The sequence below is a fragment of the Electrona antarctica genome (assembly GCF_951216825.1).
Source record: "Electrona antarctica genome assembly, chromosome: 10".
NCBI classification, from domain to species: domain Eukaryota; kingdom Metazoa; phylum Chordata; class Actinopteri; order Myctophiformes; family Myctophidae; genus Electrona; species Electrona antarctica.
In genome coordinates, this window is record NC_136791.1 from 19166609 (window position 1) to 19189830 (window position 23222).

At 45.8% G+C, this 23222-nt stretch overlaps 1 protein-coding gene across 4 annotated transcripts in view; it reads right to left on the reverse strand.

Moving 5' to 3' along the window:
• Positions 1 to 23222, reverse strand: part of LOC306930510 (cGMP-dependent protein kinase 1) — a gene marked incomplete at its 5' end in the record, with an annotated part of 184736 nt that overhangs the window by 58470 nt on the left and 103044 nt on the right. For all 4 annotated transcript variants that reach the window (XM_079511515.1, XM_079511517.1, XM_079511516.1 and 1 more), the window contains 3 exons: positions 1976 to 2053; positions 8155 to 8218; positions 15182 to 15287. In XM_079511515.1, the coding sequence (XP_079367641.1) occupies positions 1976 to 2053; positions 8155 to 8218; positions 15182 to 15287 (248 nt within the window). The remainder of the gene's footprint in view (positions 1 to 1975; positions 2054 to 8154; positions 8219 to 15181; positions 15288 to 23222) is intronic.

Sequence of the window (23222 nt, forward strand, 5' to 3'; positions counted from 1 at the left end):
TTATGTACTGTATAATGCACAGTACACAGTGGCTGCTACCGTGTGTGTGTGTGTGTGTGTGTGTGTGTGTGTGTGTGTGTGTGTGTGTGTGTGTGTGTGTGTGTGTGTGTGTGTGTGTGTATATATGCCCCTATATATATTAGGGGTGTGCATCTCTCCCTTACAAGACGATTCGATACGTATCGATACGCATGGGCTAAGATTCGATTCGGAGACGATACAATATATACAGAACGATTCAATTCAGTGCAATTCGATACGATTTCGATTTTGTGGGTATACGATACGGTGCGATCTGAAGTAGTAATAATAATAGTGATAATAATAATAATATCTCAAATATATTATATATTATATAACTTCTCTGAGTACCTAGAGATGCTTTACAAGGGGAACATGAGAAAACAAATAAAAACCACTTTATTAGGGAGTAATAAGACTAGAAAGACTATAAATAAAAAACACTTTATTAGGGAAAGACTTCATAACTTTAGGATCGAACCAACATCCGATGCAGACGCTATTTTGATCTATCCAGACACACGTGCATTGATGTAGTCGCATCGTTAATGTTAAAATCGATTAACGATTCATAGATATTTTTTGACACCACTAATATATATTTGTGGAAAAAAAATGTCTGTACAGCCTGGAAATAAGATAAGGGAAACCAAACAGCTGTGCCGTTTGTGAAACAAGCTTCTATCTGAATACAGGTTAGCCCTATCCTATACTTCGGCTATATGAAAATTGTCGATCTAAGCGGCGTGTTGTGTTCTTGTGGATGAGCTATTTTTTGACACATTCTGAATTTGAGTATGTTTACTTTTGTACTGTAGCCTAGAGTATATTTTGATGCCAGTACTTTTTTTCAAGTACATTTTTGAGGCGCCCCTCCCCCCTCCAATGCATGCCTTTTGAAGATTACGTCATATGGCAGCCAAGTCTATGGGATTTTTAATGTTTGTTTAGAGCACTAAAAGACGACTTAAGACATCATGTGCCCGATATAACTACAGTGGGTGCCCCTCACTTCATACGAGTGTGATTATTTTAATACAGGACCATTACTTGTAACACTAGCCTACTTCTGTGTCCACTGTGACCGACACCTTGGTGGGCGCTGGCCTCATTAGCCTATAAGACAAGTGAGCGATGGCAGAGACCAATGCCATTAGCACTTACAAATCACCACAAGTGTCCTTCAACAGGTCTTACGGGGAGGGAAGATAGGTCATTTGGCTTTAATTAATCCATTATCAAGTTTTATTTAGCCACGGTTGGGATATAATATGAAATATCACTACATCATAAGTCCGTCTAAATCTGAGGGAGGTGTAATAAAGATTCATGAGAATGTGACTACAGTGAGAAGAGGGGGGAGACGGGGGCCAGTTTGGTAGGGGAAAATAGTAAGGGCAAGAAAATACACACTGAAAGGTAACAGACGCATCATAGAAAAGGTCAGGTGTGTGCGTGCGTGCATGTATACTTCTAGTTTTGACGAGCATGCCGTCCGACAGAAAGCGAGTTCCTCATCACAGTTATTGTCACTAGAATCCCATCTGTGTTGGATGTGACAGGTGGTGAGGTGTGACAGGTGGTGAGAGCTTAGTTTTCATTTTTGTAAATGTTCTGTCCATTTTCAATCCTGCACCAATCCTGAAACAAAAAAACTAAAACCAACACTAAAAAGAATACAAAAAAACCCCAACTATTAGCAACAACTAAAACTGAAAAATGATAACCTTGGGTGAGAGGTACCGACAGCGGAGGAGGAGTACAAAGAAGGAGCCTCGTCTGCACTGTCCTGTCCAGGGCTACATCCTGTCCCTTTCATGTTCTCACCTGAGGACAGCCAAGTGCTCTCGCTCAATACAACACCGTCCACATCCTTGTTAGAGATACTGTGAAAGTCACCGTGTCCCCGCGTAATGCCCACTATAGCGGTGAAGACCGGGGGGGTCACGCTCACCTTTCCCTTGCTGATGATGAAGAACGTATCTCCTCTCGCACCCTGTCTGATGATGTACTCTCCATCTTCATAGTGTGTCTGAGAAGAGAGAGAGAGAGAGAGAGAGAGAGAGAGAGGAGAGTTACTGTATTATTCATCAAGGAACATCACAGTTCTCTGGTTATTTCATCATAACGGTGGAGAGGAGAACCAGAATCAGCTGTATTGTCACATGGCAGGTTTACATGGGTGTAAAAGGAGTGGTTGAATTTAGAATTCTGAAGTTTTGAAGAAAGAAAGGTAGACAGTGCTGTAAAAAAGTAAGTAAGTAGCCTTGCCGAGCCATGAGGCCCATAGGGCAGGAGCCTATCTCCTGTTTCTGCAGCTTGATGTACAAGTACACCCCCTGGACATGACGCTAGTATGTCGCAGGGACTTACCCCCAATCCAACCCTTGATGCTGAGTGTCAAGCAGGGAGGCACTGGGTCCCATTTTTTAGAGTCTTTGGTATGACCCGGCCGGGGATTGAACCCCGACCTCCCAGACTCAGGGCGGACACTCTAACCACAAGGCCACTGAGACAGTGCTGTACTTAAGTACAATTTTGTTTCTACTCCACTACATCTCAGAGGCAAATATTGTATTTTTATGCCACTTAAGGTACCAGTTGTAGAGAAGCAGCCCGGAAGTAGGAAGAGTTATTCTGTGTGCATGCGAGTGCGGAATGGCCTTCGCATTAATTTTGAGTAAATGGTCACGCCCCCTCCTAAATGCAGTTTTAGACCGAGACGGAGGGGCGCTGTCTCAAGCAAACTTGAGCCACTAGAGACACCACCGTGCGCTAAAGCGTGCACGTTGCCGTGTCGAACGTTGCAAAGTTCGCTTAGCCGACTCAGCCCTGTTGGAGTTGTGACGCGATATGGACAGAATAGTAAATTGCGCGCGCACGCACGCACGCACACACGCACGCACGCACGCACGCACGCACGCACGCACGCACGCACGCACGCACACACAAACACAGGAATAAATAAAATATCTGGAATAAATAAAATATCTGGCAGAGAGGTACTACATAATGATTATTGCTTGTGTCTGTTTTCATAATTTCACCACCGGGTTGACGATGTGTTGATAAAAGCTTAGACATCAAACAGTGGTAGGTGCTTAATTATTTCATCCGTCTGCCATCGCCAGAGAACTCCTGTTTGGCGTGGAGTGTTTATACGTCATAACATAGACTTCAAAGAAACAGCATTTTCAAAAGGTTCTCTTCATTAGTGAAAGGTAACATAATAAACATTTCGATTGTACTATTTTAGGCATGTTCCATATTTGTATTGTATTGTATACTGTTCAGAAATTGCATGTTGGATGCGATGCAGTTTCACTTGTCTATTGAGGAAGATATTATGTTATCCTATTACAGTTGTTATATCCAACCTTTAGGTTGCTATCACTTATAGCGTATAATGCATTATCATGACATGATATTTGGTATAGCCTGTAGGATCGAGCCAAGAAGGTCTGATAGCTATTGTTTCTGTTACAACATGTCTGTTATGGTTCCGCTTGTGCTTGTAGCAGCTAGTATAACTATAGTTCGAGCCGTGTGCTCATTAGCAGAACTACCATACCACCGATCTGTGTCACAACTGTATGTCTAACGTACTTCTCCCCATGATATCATGTGCATAATGCTCACCACCTACAATATTATGGTACAACAGTACAGTATCTTCCAATATTTCATGAACTTGACTGATTTGTGTTTAACCATTATAACTTTATTGAATTGTTTATTCTTTATTTGTATTATTTTATGATTCATCTACTTAATTTGATTTGAGTACAGTATGTTGAAGAAACGGAAGAAGGAAAGGAGAAAAAAGAAAACAATTCAAAACTAAGAGTTATTATGGGTAACTGAAATATACAATATTGTAAATTTGTGAAATGTATTTCTTAACTTTTGTAAGTGAACTATTGTCTGTCTCACTCTCTGTGTTGTATATGTAGTATGTTATGTATGATGTGTTATTGGGTGTAATGGACCGCAGGGAGAATAGAATAGCCATGTGCTAATGGGGATCCATAATAATATATAAAGTAAAGTAAGTAAAGAGTTTAGACAAAGAACCATTTAAGTCCATAATAATTATCAGGAGAGATATGGGACTTTTGGGGGAGGGGTCCGAATAAAGTATGGACTTAAATGGTTATTTTTCCTCAACTCTTCTGATCGATCCAGAATTCCACAGCGGTTCTGTCAAGAAGCAGTGTTCAACCTCCAGTATGCTGTGTTTCCTTGGTATGCTACTGTAGGTCTGTGATTCTCAACCTTTATTCATCCTGGACATGAAAATGTTTGAGAAGCACTGGTGTAGAGTGCACAGCTTGTCAGTCAGTCAGTCAGTCAGTCAGTCTGTGGTGTGTGTGTGTGCGTGTGTGCAACTGTGCGTGCGACTGTGCGTGCGTGCGTGGGGAGGTAATGGTCTATCACGGACTTTATGGCTCTACTCTTGACATTTTACACACTTGAGCAGCTTTCTTTCTCCCCATGAAAAGCCCCAATCAGTAACACAGTGATACTTCTCTCTCTGCTTCCCTGCTCTAAAGTAGTGTCTGTGACTGTGACCAGGTGATGATGGTCAATCAGTAACACAGTGATACTTCTCTCTCTGCTTCCCTGTTCTAAAATAGTGTCTGTGACTGTGCCCAGGTGATGATGGTCGTTGATGCTCATCAAGGAAGGCAATTATGTTTCAAAAGTAATGCTACTTCTTTTGCAATGTAGTTAAATAAAAACAAATGAAAAAAGCCCAGGGGGGGGGGGGGGGGGGGGGAAGATAAATTATATAAAATTAAAAGAACGGTAATTGTTCTGGAAAATGTTTTTTGTTTAAAATATCGTGAAAAATCGTATCGTGAACCTCATATCGTGATACGAATCGTATCGTGAGTTGAGTGAATCGTTACATGCCTAATATACACACACACACACACACACACACACACACACACACACACACACACACACACACACACACACACACACACACACACACACACACACACACACACACACACACACACACACACACACACACACACACACACACACACAATTATATATATATATATAGTTTAAGACATTAAAACAACACTAATCGCAATGCTCATTCACAATGCGTCACAATGCTTGCAGATAGGCTATTTGGGGCTTAATTTAATTTGTCATGTCGTTTTGTAATGTAGGCTATCCCGAGGGGACACCAAATCTATCTTCTGGGTCTTGTGCTGAAATAAGGTAAGGGGGGGAGTTGCACCACTGAGTTCACACGGGTGTGATTTTTTATAGCATCTGCGCTTTGAGTATTAGCATTGTTGGATGTTTATGACTTTCACTTCATTACATTTAACAGACAAAATATTTACTTTTGACTCCACTACTGACGCATTTCGGCACAGATCTAGCATTATTTCTGCAGTCCCCAGGCAGAATTTAGACACAATTCTTGAATGTAGTTGAGCAATGTTTGACCATAAGTATTTACTGAAGTGCTGGGGGTTGAGCTACTCCTTTGTCCATCACTGCTAGCACCTTCCCTTGCACGATTATTTTTATGAGCACATCACAAAAACAGGTAGACCTACCAATCACTGGAGAGGGATGCGGATGTCTCGCCTGGCTAACACTGGACAGGGGCATCATGTCTGGAATACTGTGCCTGACTAACACTGGACAGGGGCATCATGTCTGGAATACTGTGCCTGGCTAACACTGGACAGGAGCATCATGTCTGGAATACTGTGTCTGGCTAACACTGGACAGGAGCATCATGTCTGGAATACTGTGTCTGGCTAACACTGGACAGGAGCATCATGTCTGGAATACTGTGCCTGGCTAACACTGGACAGGAGCATCATGTCTGGAATACTGTGTCTGGCTAACACTGGACAGGAGCATCATGTCTGGAATACTGTGCCTGGCTAACACTGGACAGGAGCATCATGTCTGGAATACTATGCCTGGCTAACACTGGACAGGAGCATCATGTCTGGAATACTGTGTCTGGCTAACACTGGACAGGAGCATCATGTCTGGAATACTGTGTCTGGCTAACACTGGACAGGAGCATCATGTCTGGAATACTGTGCCTGGCTAACACTGGACAGGAGCATCATGTCTGGAATACTATGCCTGGCTAACACTGGACAGGAGCATCATGTCTGGAATACTGTGTCTGGCTAACACTGGACAGGAGCATCATGTCTGGAATACTGTGCCTGGCTAACACTGGACAGGAGCATCATGTCTGGAATACTGTGTCTGCATGTGGAAGGAACATCCAACCAGTTCCTTTCCCCTCCGTCAGGCGCCCCGTTTGTCCAGGATTTTTAGAGACCAGGAGTACTGCATGTTTTTTATGAGGGTAGTATACACAAGGATAACATGCAACCTCCACACATAAAGGCCCTTTCGCCAACCGCACCCAGAGTATAGGCACTGATGACGCGGAGGAGAGAACACGCCCCCAGCACCCACAGCGTCCCCAGCGGGAATCGAACCCAGGACCTTCTAGCTGTGAAGCGACAGCGCTATACCAACTGTGCCACCGGGGCTCAAGAGGTAGAGCAGGTCGTCCAATGATCCATGGGTCGGCGGTTCGAATCCCGGCTCCTCCTGTCTACATGTCAAAGTGTCCTTGGGCAAGACACTGAACCCCAAATTGCTCCCGATGTGCTGGTTGGTACCTTGCATGGCTTCCGCTGCAATCGGTGTATGAATGTGTGTGTGAATGGGTGAATGTAATGCACGATCTATGTAAAGCGCCTTGGATAAAGGTGCGATATAAATGCACCATTTACCATTTACCATTTACCATTTACCGTGCCCCTAAACGACTGGTATTTTAAATGTCATTCAATCAGTGAGACAAAAGCGTAAATGTCAACAGTAGTCATTATACATGTCTGGTGATGGCAACAATAATAACCAGGCAGAGCGGTTTGACCCCTTTCTGCATGCTGACAGTGGTTGGTGATGATAAAAGTGATGTGCTGGAAGCCAGTGGCACAAAAAGTGGATACAAATCTGGGTGCTGCCTATTGCTCTGCTACTATTAATTATTAACCAACAATGTATGTAGAATTGCATCGGCCCCCGATTCGCAATGCTGGCCGTCAATAACGTTTAAAAGCAAAAATAACAACATGCAATTCATAAAGGGGTGTGTAAGTCCCTGAAATGTGCGGATCACAGGTGTAATTTCACTTACGGCTGCCAGCTGTCATAAAATCCCAAGCGCATTCTCGATAAGTTCATTTGCATTGTTCCACGGCTCATTTAGCACCATAAAAGGTAACTGGGAACTCTAGCGTGATGACGTGACGTCTATGGTCTCATGTTACTAACGTGACAGCTCCCAACTAGTCCGTACCATGTCGGGACACACCGCATAATAACTTGTAGATCAATCAATCAGATTGTATTGTCACTTCCACAATATACACTGGGCATACAGGGGAGCAAAATACCCTTCTCCACAACTCATGCTGCTTCACATTTAAAAACAATAGACACATTAAAAAGAGGCAAAGCCTTTTAAAAACATTAAAAGGTAAAAGGAGCAGACAACATTGGCAGGAGAAAGTGCTGATGCATTCAAAGTGCATATGTGTAAAGTGCTGTTCATCTCTCAGGATGTTGGCCTTATGTGGGGCAATATGTGGCGAGCATTCAGTGTCCTGATGGTTTGGGGGAAGAAACTGTTGGACAGCCTGCTGGTGCTTCCTCCTAGGCTCTTGAACCTCCTACCTACCAGATGGCAGGAGTTCAAGGAGATGGTGGGAGGGGTGGGAGGTGTCAGTCATTATACTCATGGCCTTCCTGACACATCGGTCTGTCAGGAAGGCCATGAGTATAATGACCGACACCATCAGCTTATTTTGTGTGTCACTCACTCGTTGCGATGGATCCACTATACATGTAACGCCCAGGATTCGAACCTGGGTCGAATCCTGGGCGTGGAAAGCCAACATCTTAACCACTAAGCCAAATGGATATCCCTGTGATTCGGGGGAGATATTATATTTTTCCACACAGATCTCACACAAACAAATCCAATGCTGCCGGCATTCAATGAGAGCCAGGCAGCTCCGTTGTACAGCGAGGCTTACAAACAAAGACACTCACCTCCTCAAGGACATCCGCCAGCTTGCTGAGGATATCTTCCTGAAGGCCGTGGAAGGTAGGAACACTGCACGAGACAATAAGCACAGAGAGAGACAGATTCAGATTCAGATTGGCAGCAGAGGATGAATAGAAGAGCCTCGGAAAACGCAAATGAAAAACTGTAACACCGTAGGCCTACTAGGGATGGACAATATGAATCAATGTCATTCACCCTGAAGAAGGCTCAATGGCTGACACACGTTGGTGTTTTTGAGGGGCGCTCCTATATACAGGTTTAATGTTTGTTTTTAGTTCAATGTTTGTTTTAAAAACGCCATTGACAATGAAGGAAAGTTTACGCATATTGTCCCTCATTACGTAATTGTCTCTTTACTGTTAATGGCATTTAATGTTTGTGTTGGCACCGTTTGTTTTACATCACCATTACATCACCTAATCAACATGCACACGCCCGCGATTCACCAGATCTGGATACTGTTTAGCTTTTTTTTACGCTTGCGTTGTTGCGCCCCTCTTGAGCAGACCTGGAGGAGACCTGTCATTGATCCAGGCAACATGCAACATGCCTGTACTTGGATCTATTTTTTTGCCCTTTCCGCTCTCTCTTTCTCTCTCTCTCTCGCATTGATTACCATTAAAACTCATTCACTGCCGGTCACATGTTTGGATGTGTGTGTTCTTTTCTTCCCCAAAGCCCACACTGTCAATACATCGCTTTATATCGCATTTCGAGCTTACAGATCTGCTACTTTTGTGTGATGCTGTAGTGTGTGATCAAGTAGGGTTAATTTACGAAAAAATAGGTTTCTGCACATTTCTGCACATATACATATATATATATATATATATATATATACCGATAATTATCCGTTATCAATTATACAATACAACACAGTACAAGAACTGCCGCGATAGATAAGACCAGCACAGAAGGAGCTCCAACACCGAACTTCAAGGGAAGAGGAAGCGCTGCATGCACACAGCTAATTGTCTGTATATTGTCACTGTACAACTGTTTATTTATTCCAGCTCCGGTTACACAGCTACATAAGCGTCAGATCCTACGCTCCGAGTAATGGGACTCTCATGTTTGTTTTTCGCTTGCTCCTTTGCCACAGTACAGAGGCCACGTGAATGCTATCGAGAATGTACTAAATAAAAATAAAAACTGCCCCAATGTTTATGGAGGGGCTGAGAAAATAACCCATGCCGGGGGAACAAAGGGCTTTATCTCCCTGGCTAATCTCTCTCTCTCTCTCTCTCTCCATCTCCCCCTCATTTTCCATGCTTTATTACAGTAATCTGAACCATCTCGCCTCGCTCAGCCTCCTCCATGCCCTCGCCGCTCCGGGGGCTGCAGCTGATCCCGGCTGGCTGTTGTTGCAGTGCTGCATGGTGTACTTTACATAAGTAAAAGTGTCGATACCACAATATGAAAATACTCTAGTTTCTGGGCACCTAGGCTGGTAATCCAGACAGCGTGTTCCAGGTTCGAGTCCCGATCCCGACGACCGTTGCTTCATGTCACCCCCCCATCTCCCTCCTACAGTATGTCAATAAAGGCAATAAAAGGCCCAAAAATATTTTTGCAGTGCAAATTGATGCATTTTGAGCTTGCGGATCTGTTAGTGCTGTTAGTGCTTTTGAATTTTGAATCCTGAAAAGTAACAGTTTTGGTTTTAACTCGACAAAGACAAAGTAATGTAACTGATAACTTGACTAAACATAACCAAAGTATTGGCATCTGTATTTTGTTTTGTTTTTACTACTACTCTACAGTACACGCGTGCAACAGGTTGCGTTGCGAAGCGATTGTGAGCTTGTAGATGGCTATTTTCGAATAGCCCCACGTATAAAATAGTATGTTTTGTAGTAATAATAATATAAATCGGCAAATTAACGCAAGCTGTCAAATGGGCCTCAATGTATGGGAGTAAAACAAAAAATACAATATTTGCCACACAGAGATGTAGTGAAGTAGAACTTGTAGAAGTATATAACGTTGTATAAAGTACAAGTACTAGATACATTTGTTTAACTTAAGTAAACAGTACACAAGTAAATGTGTGTACTGTATTGTGTCCAACACTGTGGTTGAGTTTCCTGGATGGAGGAAGGCCAGCGAGCTCGTTGGCTATCTAGAGACAGCTACGTAGCTGGTGAATGGACAATCAGATAGGACCTCTCTCTCTCTCCCTCTCTCTCTCTCTCTCTCTCTCTATGGGAACCATATGGAGTGTTAAGCCCTCAAGCTGGAAAACGTTTAACGCTATAACAAAAAGCCTCTGTTGTTGTCGGGGGAAAAGTTCCGTTCTAACAGCTTAAGTGTGTTAATGATGAAACAGTCAATTATATCATCAAGTTGTTGGCAGCCTGTTCAGCCAGCTGTGTGAGACGGTGAGCGTGCACGGTGGTTGCGCACCTCGTCGACAGCCATTGTTTTTTTAGGGAAACTGCTGTGAGAGTACCTTTATTCACCGACGAAAACTATATAAAAACGAAATAAAAACTAATCTATGATGACTAAAACTAAGACTAATATTGACAAGTTCGTCAACAAATAAAAACTATAGTAAAAATTATGGTAGGGAGGGACTAGTGGATAAGTAGTCGTTTTGTGTTTGGTTGCACACAGGTGTCACATTAGAAATAGCAGATCTACGCTGTCGCGCTGAAGCTATTTTCGGCATGCAGCTAAGTAGAAATCAGGCATTATGTCGCCATCACGGTCCGCTAAGATACATTTTAGTCAGCTAAATTAATTGTAGATTTAGTCGAATACAATATTACGATATTTAGTCGACTAAAACTAGACTAACAACCTAACCTAAACTTGATTTTTTTTGTGTGACGCTGTAGGACAGTGGTTCTCAAACCTTTTGGGCTTCAGCACCCCCTTTTCCTGATTGCTGAATCCAAGAACCCCCTTTAATCGACAACAGCATTTCTTTTTCTTCTCTCAAGTACTACATGGGGTAGTACCTCTGGGGATACACGTATCCCCATTTGAGAAACACTGCTGTAGAAGGATCAAATAGTCCTTAATTTATTTTTATATATATTTTTAAAGTTGGAATATGGATATAATAGTTTTCTGCCAGACAGCAACGATTACGATGTACTAACAATACTAACCAGTTAAAAGCAGACAGGTGGAGTTTGCCATCCCTCCCAAATACATTTGGTGCGTCTTCCACAGACCCGCGGACAGACACATGTTCATGCTTTTTCGGTTCTTTCGGTTCGGTTATATAATGGTGAATCATTTCCCATGCTGCTCAGGACCTTGAGTGATCTAGTGTTGATTTTGACAGCACGTTTTGATTCAGTTTTAGTAATAGTCTTTTGAATAAAAGCTTAGCCAAACATAAAATCGTTCATTTCTACTTGATCTCTTCTCCACTACTACCTCCGAACCATTTTTTGTATAGTTTTTATTTGTTAACAAAGTCAATATACGTCGTATAGTTTTTTTTTAATAGGTTTTTCTTCGTCAGTGAAAAAAGGTAGTCAGACATTTTTCGTCAACGAAATCAACACAATCTCTGAAGCACCAGGTTCACTTCAGGCACCTTTATCTTTATCTCCATGTGTGTCGCGGACAGGCTGCAGTGCTTCCAGGAATATAAACCTTCTACACGTGTTGCGACTGGGCAAACGGAGCCATAAATCTCCACCTCTCAGCCCCGGGCGGTCCCTCCCGCTCATAATGAGGTATAAAACACACAGACAGGCACACGCCAGGCCATAGAATTACAGCCCACAAGTCCGGACGTACATCAGGCAGAAATATCCCTTTTTTTCTTCCAGTAATTTAACACCCCTTGATCACACAAAAGCATCAAAAGTAGCAGATTTCAAGTTCAAAGTTCAAATTTTGAGGTTGTAGATCTGCTACTTTTGAATTTGAATCCTTTAAAGTAATAGTTTATTTTTGGACATGAGGTTTCCACCCGACAGAGACGACATGTTCATGGTCTACCAGGGGACAATGTGTTTGGAAGAGGATGTGAGAACGATATACCATCTGGCGTGTGGCGCATGCCGTGTCTTTTTATGACCAGCATTGAGTCACTCAATTTAAGCGCTCTAATTTCTGTGAAAATACACGCCTTCCGGGCTTCGGAGATGGAAGACTCGGAATCCCTGCGTTTGTTTGTCTTGGCAGTGACGTCGTTCTGTCAACGCGGGACGGCGTCTTAATTTGTGGGACGCGTGGAAAGTCATGGGAATGTGGACATCTGGTCACCGTACTACTCAAGACTACGGTGGAAATGGGGTTATCATGCATGTCCGACTGCATTTGGAAGCTTGTTCCACAGTTTGTGACAGTGTTGATCCTCTATACCTCAGCAAGACAATATTGTCAAACAGACAACACACTGTGTTACTGTGACTGATGCCTATTTCTGTGTGTCCCGAGAGAAATGACCCCCATCAAAATAAATGATCCCCATCAAAGGAAATGATCCCCCTGAAAAGATGTCTGAAAGTACACAGCGTGCTTCCTTCTATTACTAGCCTATACTATACCAAATATCCCCACAAGTTTAGCAGAATTTGACAAACAGCCACACTGCGTGCGTGCGTGTGTGCGTGTGTGCGTGTGTGCGTGCATGCGTGCGTGCGTGCGTGGCGGGTGCGTGTGTGCGTGTGAGACAGAGAGACCGACAGAGATAGCGTGAACCATAACTTTTTATACCTTTGTCTCCTTAAAGGCTTACCTAGGCCAACCACGGCATTGAGGGCTATTATTACGCATCACTCCTACCTTATATATTGGGAATACAAGCCGACATGCATGCAAGGATGAGCACATACTTATGTAACACAGCATGCAAGCGGACACGTGATTTTAGATTTCACAACCATCTCGATGTGGGGGCTGGGGGGGGATAAGAGTGGCAGGTGAATCAAACGCAGATATGGAGAGAGAGAGAGAGAGAGAGAGTGTGAACCTATCCACTCTTCTGTTCTTCTCTCTCTTTTGATGAGCTCTCTCTTTTATCCTGCACTACAGTATGCGGAGCTGCTTGAAAACAATGCCTGCTCTCTCTCTAGTTGGCCTTAATATGATGATACATTTCATCTGCCGCCATCTCCAATCGGCTGGAAAATCACCATGCTAATTGGCACCACCACCAGAGGAGTCATTCAGGAAAAACTACCAGTACAGGTTTTACAACCCGTTGCGAGCTTGCAGATCTGCAATTTTTTGAGAAAAAAAATGGAAATACCCGAAACATTGAATAATCATGCACAATCATCATAATTGTTTCAATGTTGAAACATTTTCACGGCCTACAAGCTTGGCACATTGTAAGCTTGTAGATCCGCTATTTCCAATATTGTCTTTGAAGTATGAAATTAGGGGAGGCAGGCACATACGTACGTTGGTGAACCAAGAGGGAGTGCTTGGATTCAGCGCTAGTTTGACACCGTCCCTCTAGTCCTTAAAAAGGGCTTGTTACTCCAGCCTATGCTCACACACCTTATTCTTATCGAAAAACCTCATTCTAAACCTGGCCAAGACCAAAGAAATTATCTTTAATTTTCGGAAAAGCGAGATTATGCCCCCGTCCCTGGTTATTGACCATTCTGTTGAAAGGGTCGATAGCTTTAAATTCCTTGGCACTACTATTTGCTGCTCCCTGAAATGGGAAGTTAATACTAGTTACATCCTGAGTAAAGCCCACCAGAGGCTTCACTTCCTACGTCTCTTAAAGAGGTTTGGTGTGACTGGGGAGGCGTTGGTTCACTTCTACAGAGCCACTGTGGCTCTGTAGAGTGTCCTCGTCTTCTCAGTCAAAGTGTGGTATGGAAACACAACAGTCTTAGAGAGGAAACAGCTGGAAAGGGTGTTACGCACGGCATCAAAAATCATTGGCCTCGGCCTCCCATCTGTCTCCTCTATCTACTCCACTCACACCAAGCGCAGGATGCAGAAGGTGATTGCCGACCCCTCCCACCCTGCCAGCTCTCTTTTTGCACCCCTACCCTCAGGTAAAAGACTTCGGTCTCTAAAGTGCAATACCTCCCACTTAAAGAACAGCACTTATCCCGAGGCTGTTCGCCTCCTGAATGCCCCTCTTTTCACTCGCACTTTACAGCGTCAAGCTTTGTAAGAACGATGAACTGCGAGGAATTGCTATTCATTTACCATGGTAAATAAATGGTAAATGGTGCATTTATATAGCGCCTTTATCCAAGGCGCTTTACATAGATTGTGCATTACATTCACCCATTCACACACACAATCACACACCGATTGCAGCGGAAGCCATGCAAGGTACCAACCAGCACATCGGGAGCAATTTGAGGTTCAGTGTCTTGCCCAAGGACACTTCGACATGTAGACAGGAGGAGCCGGGATTCGAACCGCCGACCCATGGATCATTGGACGACCTGCTCTACCTCCTGAGCCACAGTCGCCATGAACTGTAACGTTGCATTCTTCTTATTTATTGGTCTCTCTCTCTCATGAATTGTAACGTTTTGCATTCTTCTTATTTATTGGTCTCTCTCATATGATGTTTGTACTTTTGTATCTTTTACTTTTGTATCTTAACTTGTTGATGTGATGTGATGTGAATATGTGTTTATATTTGTATGTCTGTTTTTAGAGCACTGAAACAAATTCCAATCAACTCTGTTGGCATGGCAATAAAGTATTGAATCTTGAATTGAATCTTGAATCTTGGGACAAGCAGATCCGACAGATCCGACATACCAAAGGTCCGACAGAAGAAAATCACCCCTCGCTCCCGACATGCGTTGGTCCGTGCATGCGGTTAGGGTGTTAGGGGTTTGGGTTAGGTTGACGGTCTAATGACAGTCGTACCAATAGTATGTCGGAACTAAACTTTCTTATTAAAACTAGAAAGGTGCAATTGTGGGAAGTGTGGCTGTACTGACGCGAGTCGTAAGGAATTCACTGGATTGGAAAAAAGGTACCGTGTGTGTGTGTGTGTGTGTGTGCGTGTGTGTGTGTGTGTGTGTGTGTGTGTGTGTGTGTGTGTGTGTTCACCTTTTCAGAAACTCCATGTACTCCTGGTGCTTGATGAGGCCCGTCCTCATCATGATTGTCTGGAAGCATTGTCGATCGATGGCCCACAGCTTGACGTTGGTGAGAGCTGCAATGACAAGAGGGGATAAGGGTCAGCAGAACATCATGACTTTAAACAGCCATTCACCAACCTGTGGGCAAAGCACTGCCACTGAGGGTCAGCAGAACATCATGACTTTAAACAGCCATTCACCAACCTGTGGGCAAAGCACTGCCACTGAGGCCCCTGAGGCCACTGAGGCCACTGAGGCGAGTGAGTGAGTGAGTGAGTGAGTGAGTGCGTGCGTGCGTGCGTGCGTGCGTGCGTGCGTGCGTGCGTGCGTGCGTGCGTGCGTGCGCGCGCGCGTGCGTGCGTGCGTGCGTGCGTGCGTGCGTGCGTGCGTGCGTGCGTGCGTGCGTGCGTGCCCGGGCATTCATCATTGCCCGAGGTGATTGAATGAGGGCTGCTTAGGGCATATGTTGGGGTGATAGATTTGTTTACCACATCCCCTTACCCACAGGTGGTCCACAACTTCACACTACTGACAGCTCAGCGCACGCTGGCACTCCAGCTTCACAGCCCTGCTGGCCCTAGGGCTGATAACGGTTATTATTCAGCCCTAGGGATGATCTTATCACTCTCCCTTTTTTATCTCTTCCTGAACCTGAGGCTGGATGTGTGTGTGTGTGTCTGTGTGTCTGTGTGCGTGCGTGCGTGCGTGCGTGCGTGCGTGCGTGCGTGCGTGCGTGCGTGCGTGCGTGCGTGCGTCACAAAAAGTTTGGAAACGTGCGTTTCTTCCCTTCAATAATACCAATTCACCCTTTGTCAGCCTTCTGATTGGTCCCTGACTGACTAACCAGCAGGCACAGGCACAGGCGCGCACACACAAACACACACACAAGAAATACAAGTCCACATGCTATATAATCTTCCCTGTGTGAAAACCAAAACTTCTGCACCGATTTAAAACAGGGCCAAACCACCGGAGAGATAGCCTCATTACACAGAGCCACACACTGTTCTAATAATACACATGACACACGCACACATCACAATTTAGCCATTCAACAGACATATCAGACCGGCTCTTACAAAGTGCACAGTAAATGGCAATCACAGTATTATTTGAGACACATGTCGGGGCATGTCCGATTCTGCCATTGCTTCATTAGGGTGAAAACAACACAGGTTACCATTGGAATTGCATTAGGGAACATACATGTGGTTACATATATGTTGTTTTCATCATAGCGCAACATATGGTGAAGTAGTGATTGCAACAACCACCGATGCAGTGCAAAATAAAAACAGCACCGCGAAATACACAAAACTTTCAAAGATTCTGCCAATAATCATATTATTTGAGCCAGCTGCCACACATATGATTGTTTTGCGTCAAACATAGAATCACGTGCATTTGATCCCCTTCCCCTATCCCCTCATTCTAGGACATGACGTATGTGTAGACAGATGAATAGTCAGGGTAAAAAAGTGCAAAAAAACAATCAAGAGCTACAAAGTAACTAGGACGCCAGGCAAGCATCAAACCTCATGTATGAACAACATGCCATATAAATCAGTAGTTCTACAACTTGTTCATTTCAATGATCACAGTTTTGTGAATTATATAAGGCCACATACACACATAACTCCTGACTCTGTACAAATGGAAGCAAACAGACACACATAACTCCTGACTCTGTACAAATGGAAGCAAATGGACCATAATGGTCCATTTAGTTCCATTTGTAGAGATGTGGGCAAAGGTCTGCAGCGCCCAGCAGGTATGCACACATGCACGCAGGCACGCACACATGCAGGCACAGGCACAGGCACACGCACACGCACACACACACACACACACACACAGCCGATTTTCAATTGCTAGAGGCAAGCAATTGAAAAATGTTCACTCCTCATTTAATAAGATAAATAGTATGTTCTTCAAACAGTCTCCCGGGCTGACTGCTGGAATAAAAATAGAGAGGCAATCTTAATGGGCAGAATACGCTGAAATAAACATTATGTTTATCTTCAATCAGCTGAGGTTACCATTGTTTGTCTTGTATATAATTGGTCACCCACGCCAGGGTCAATGATGCCGTCTAGACAGGTCAGACTCTGAATATATGTTTATATTAAAAGCCCTCAGGGAAATTAGCCCTCTGTCTATTGTGGCATACAGTAGTAGAAAAATATTACCTTGATATGCTTCATTTGACCTTTTCACAGCAGCCATTTCTACGTGAAATAGTAGGGTAAACAAAGGTGTTCCCAATTATACTAATTCAAGTTGCGTTCCATTCGGGTAAGACAAAGTCAGGGTGCTGCTACTGTGTCTCTAAATGGAGCAGAACCGTAATTAGTATCATTGGTAATACCTGTGTATATGCTACAATTGTATTAGTCAGTATTATGGCTGCCATGAAAAAGGTCTATTGTTTTCTACTAGTAAATATAAGTAAGTTTGAGGAAGGGGTGTACGGGTAATCTCTCAAGAACAGATTCCGAGCTGCGCTACTCAATCTGCCGGCAGGGGCATACAGAACGTGTGTACATTGAGGACTAGTGGAATGAAAACATAATCTCCCCACCGGAAGAGAAGGGCTGAGGGCGGACCAAACGGGCCAATATACACACACTTCACTCCGCCAACAGTATTGCGTGCCGAGAACAGCTGACATACAAGCTGTGTGTGTGTGTGTGTGTGTGTGTGTGTGTGTGTGTGCGCGTGCGTGCGTGCGTGCGTGCGTGCGTGCGTGCGTGCGTGCGTGCGTGCGTGCGTGCGTGCGTGCGTGCGTGAACGGAATGGATGAATGTGAAATACATTGCAAAGCATTTTGGAGAAAGGTGCTGTATGAATGCAGTCTATATAAATGCAGAACATTTACACATAAATGGTAAATGGTGCATTTATATAGCGCCTTTATCCAATGCGCTTTACAGAGATTGTGCATTACATTCACCCATTCACACACACATTCATACACCGATGGCAGCGGAAACCATGCAAGGCACCAACTAGCACGTCGGGAGCAATTAGGGGTTCAGTGTCTTGCTCAGGGACACTTCGACAGTAACTCTGGGGGAGCCCGGGTTCGAACTGGCAACCTTGCGGTTACCATCCAGGCCACCGCCGCCGCCCCACATAAGCAAACAAACATGCACGCACACATTTGAGCGCACACGCACACATGTGCGGAGTGAGTAAGCTTCATTACTTGACTATAAAAGTGTTTATACAGCTCGTTCCACAACTGAATTCCAAACATTGGGCACCAGCAAGTTGGTCATGCTTTGATAAACGTGGCTCCCTTCTTGCAACTCCAAAACCATTATAAAACTGAGATTAAAAAGGAACCAGGGAAGGAATGCAGCATGGGGCAATTTAAACCATAGTTTGGTCGAGCAAACTGCTTAAACCATTATTTAAAATGGTAGGGCTCCGTAATGCCAGCCAAACATGGATCTGAGATGTAGTGGAGTAGAAGTATTGGAAAATGGAAATGCTCAAAGTAAATACGCAAAGTAAGTAAGGCCAGTTATATCTCCCAAGACTGTTCCCATCCTTTGCACAGTGAATATCACCTCCTTCACTAAGCATAACCGGTTTCTGGCTCCAATGTGGAAAAATAAACAATTGAGAAATTATTATACAGTATATACATACATTGCCCTGTTTCCCCCCCATATAATACATTATTTATGCCATTTCTACGGTGCACGCTGTGTGTGTGGTCCATGTACCACGGATAACAGCTGTAGTGGTTGAGAGGAGCAACAAGTTGGATTCATCATTGCAATGGTGGCTGAGTATCCAGAGAGTGCTAACATTATGAGACAGAGGACAGTGAGTGCTACAGTATCATCATAATCATCATCAGACAAGACTATCCTTAACCAGTAAGACGCCTGAGGGCGAGAAGCGTGCACGCATCCACCTGGGTGACAGCAGACTGCTGGGCGAGTGCTGGCACTTTGGCATGGGGGGTCAGATCAACATATGGAATGAATCCTGTACTGGCCATATATGGAGCGTGTCTTGATTGTACAGGGTTTGATGTGGTCAGATCAACATATGGAATGTCAGAACACGTCAGAACACATATGGAGATCTAAGGGTGGCAGCAGCGGGGGAAATGTCTTGAGTGTACAGGTTTTGATGAGGGCCCAGGTAGGGCCGGGCCTTAATTTTCAGGCCTGTTGAGAACTGTTGTTTTTGCACGGCTGCACTAATAACTTTGGGGCAGGCCCATCTAGAGTTTAAATGGACAGGTATCAGTCAAAAGGGAGACATCGACCGCAGTGGGCCGTCAAACACATAATATTTTCTTAGAATTGGACGGAATGATTTAGATCAAGAGTTATTCACGTTTTAAGATTTTCGATCTCGTTGGCTAAAATGGGGGGGGAACATATTCGGTGACGTCCCACCGTAAAATAACATTGAATGTTGTGCAACAGACGCTCCCAGCCTGTGGAGCGATGCGATCGGTTTTGATATCAATAATCTCCGTCCTTTTGATCAATCAATTGATAGGGTGGAGAACTCCGTCCTTGCTGCTCAGGGTGTTAATTAGAGGTGCAATCCAAACCAAGGCAATAGCACACAGAGAAACAGAAAGGTAAATATACTAACTACACAAGAGCAGAGTGAAATGCTTTGCAACGTGTAATGTTTTCCCCTCACGTTCTGGTGTGAGAAAATGTATTTTTATGATACTTCAAAGTCACGGTTGTCTAGGGATGGCGCTCGAGAACAGATACCCGAAAAATATCAGATAACAAGCTTATTGAGTACCCGTTATCAATAAGCTTTGGGCTTATCAAGCCTGTTATCGAGCATAGCGGCCCATGACGTCATGTTTAAACAATCAAGACAAGAGGCGAACGAGACTGATCGATATGGTGCTCGTTATCAATAAAAAATTAACGATTCCATCCCTACGTTTGTCACATCACGAGTTTGCACCAGGTATTTAAAGGAGGGGGAGAAATGAACATGCTCACAACGTGTCGCGGTGAGAGCTCGCAGTTCTGCTTTTCATAGCAGAAGTATAATTATAAGTACAAAATGTGTGGTTAATATGATTTGTACTGAGAGATAGTACTGCCGTAGCAGACAACCCGCAGCACTCCAGGTTCAAACAAAATCCTTATAGGTGCAAGGCTCGAAGATATAAGTAGAGATGAAGAAAATGCCAGCACTCATTGTATGTCCTTTTACATGGTTTTATTTACCTCTGAAAACGGACGCGTTTCGGCCTGTATGGCCTTCCTCAGCGTTTGTCAAATATGATAATATGATTTGTATAAAACACACTTCTCTATTATTTGATTCATTGAAAAAGCAATCTATAGAATGATCGCTCGTAGGAAGTTGCAGCTCTATTCCTACAGACCCATGTTGTTGTCGGGCAGAAACCTCTTATCCACCTATTTTTCCCTTTTGTGTTTTTCGTAAATCAATGCCCTACTTGATCATACTACAGCGTCACACATGTCAGCAGCGGAACTGCTACTAAAAGTAGCAGTTTTGCACATACAGTATGAGGTTTCCACCCGACAGACGACAGGCAGAGAAGGGCTACAGGCACATTATCTGACAGCCGCCACCAACATTTGGCCCTACGTCGGCAACAAGAGGGGGAGGTTAGGCGCCACTGCACACGGAGTAAGGTTTAGTGAAGTGTTGAGGCAGAGCGTGTGGGGTGTGGAGGGGTGCTGGCGCAGTGGGGCAGAGAGTGTGGGGTGTGGAGGGGTGCTGGTGCAGTGGGGCAGAGAGTGTGGGGTGTGGAGGGGTGCTGGCGCAGTGGGGTAAGGTTTAGTGAAGTGTTGAGGCAGAGAGTGTGGGGTGTGGAGGGGTGCTGGCACAGTGGAGTAAGGTTTAGTGAAGTGTTGAGGCAGAGAGTGTGGGGTGTGGAGGGGTGCTGGCACAGTGGAGTAAGGTTTAGTGAAGTGTTGGGGTGTGGAGGGGTGAGGCAGAGCGTGTGGGGTGTGGAGGGGTGAGGCAGAGCGTGTGGGGTGTGGAGGGGTGAGGCAGAGCGTGTGGGGTGTGGAGGGGTGCTGGCGCAGTGGGGCAGAGAGTGTGGGGTGTGGAGGGGTGCTGGCGCAGTGGGGCAGAGCGTGTGGGGTGTGGAGGGGTGCTGGCGCAGTGGGGCAGAGAGTGTGGGGTGTGGAGGGGTGCTGGCGCAGTGGGGCAGAGAGTGTGGGGTGTGGAGGGGTGCTGGCGCAGTGGGGCAGAGAGTGTGGGGTGTGGAGGGGTGCTGGCGCAGTGGGGCAGAGAGTGTGGGGTGTGGAGGGGTGCTGGCGCAGTGAGGCAGAGAGTGTGGGGTGTGGAGGGGTGCTGGCGCAGTGGGGCAGAGAGTGTGGGGTGTGGAGGGGTGCTGGCGCAGTGGGGCAGAGAGTGTGGGGTGTGGAGGGGTGCTGGCGCAGTGGGGCAGAGAGTGTGGGGTGTGGAGGGGTGCTGGCGCAGTGGGGCAGAGAGTGTGGGGTGTGGAGGGGTGCTGGCGCAGTGGGGCAGAGAGTGTGGGGTGTGGAGGGGTGCTGGCGCAGTGGGGCAGAGAGTGTGGGGTGTGGAGGGGTGCTGGCGCAGTGGGGCAGAGAGTGTGGGGTATGGAGGGGTGCTGGCGCAGTGGGGCAGATTGTGTGGGGTGTGGAGGGGTGCTGGCGCAGTGGGGCAGAGAGTGTGGGGTGTGGAGGGGTGCTGGCGCAGTGGGGCAGAGAGTGTGGGGTGTGGAGGGGTGCTGGCGCAGTGGGGCAGAGAGTGTGGGGTGTGGAGGGGTGCTGGCGCAGTGGGGCAGAGCGTGTGGGGTGTGGAGGGGTGCTGGCGCAGTGGGGCAGAGAGTGTGGGGTGTGGAGGGGTGCTGGCGCAGTGGGGCAGAGAGTGTGGGGTGTGGAGGGGTGCTGGCGCAGTGGGGCAGAGAGTGTGGGGTGTGGAGGGGTGCTGGCGCAGTGGGGCAGAGAGTGTGGGGTGTGGAGAGGTGCTGGCGCAGTGGGGCAGAGAGTGTGGGGTGTGGAGGGGTGCTGGCGCAGTGAGGCAGAGTGTGGGGTGTGGAGGGGTGCTGGCGCAGTGGGGCAGAGAGTGTGGGGTGTGGAGGGGTGCTGGCGCAGTGGGGCAGAGAGTGTGGGGTGTGGAGGGGTGCTGGCGCAGTGGGGCAGAGAGTGTGGGGTGTGGAGGGGTGCTGGCGCAGTGGGGCAGAGAGTGTGGGGTGTGGAGGGGTGCTGGCGCAGTGGGGCAGAGAGTGTGGGGTGTGGAGGGGTGCTGGCGCAGTGGGGCAGAGAGTGTGGGGTATGGAGGGGTGCTGGCGCAGTGGGGCAGATTGTGTGGGGTGTGGAGGGGTGCTGGCGCAGTGGGGCAGAGAGTGTGGGGTGTGGAGGGGTGCTGGCGCAGTGGGGCAGAGAGTGTGGGGTGTGGAGGGGTGCTGGCGCAGTGGGGCAGAGAGTGTGGGGTGTGGAGGGGTGCTGGCACAGTGGGCTAGTTGGGTCCACAGTTGTTGGCGCTGCATGCAGATGAATGGCTTCAATTCTCTTGGGTTGTCAAAGCCTTTTTTACAAGTCCACGATTGAAGCGAAGCAGACCCTCTGCTATACAACGCAGAGGCACTGATTGTGATGCTGTTATTAACACATTTTGCTGGGGATGCCTTGGAACCTCCCCAAGAACCCATGGGGGTCCCCGGAACCCCACTTTGAGAACCACTGGTGTATAGCACCATGGAGCTGATGATCACACCTACATACATACATACATTTTACCAGAGTCCAGAGATTTTGAAGTTGTGTGAATTTCTGCCTCTGTGGGGGATATTTATATGCAAATATCATGACCAATGGCATTGCAAGACTAAACAATGAACATCAATGATGAAAATGAAAAAAATATATTAATTAAGTAATGAATTAAAATATAAATGTTGCTAAAAAGCATCGATGGGGCTTGATCACACTACAGCGTCACACAAAAGCATCAAAAGCAGCAGATCCGCAAGCTCGAAACATGGCACAGTTAAATCTTCAACT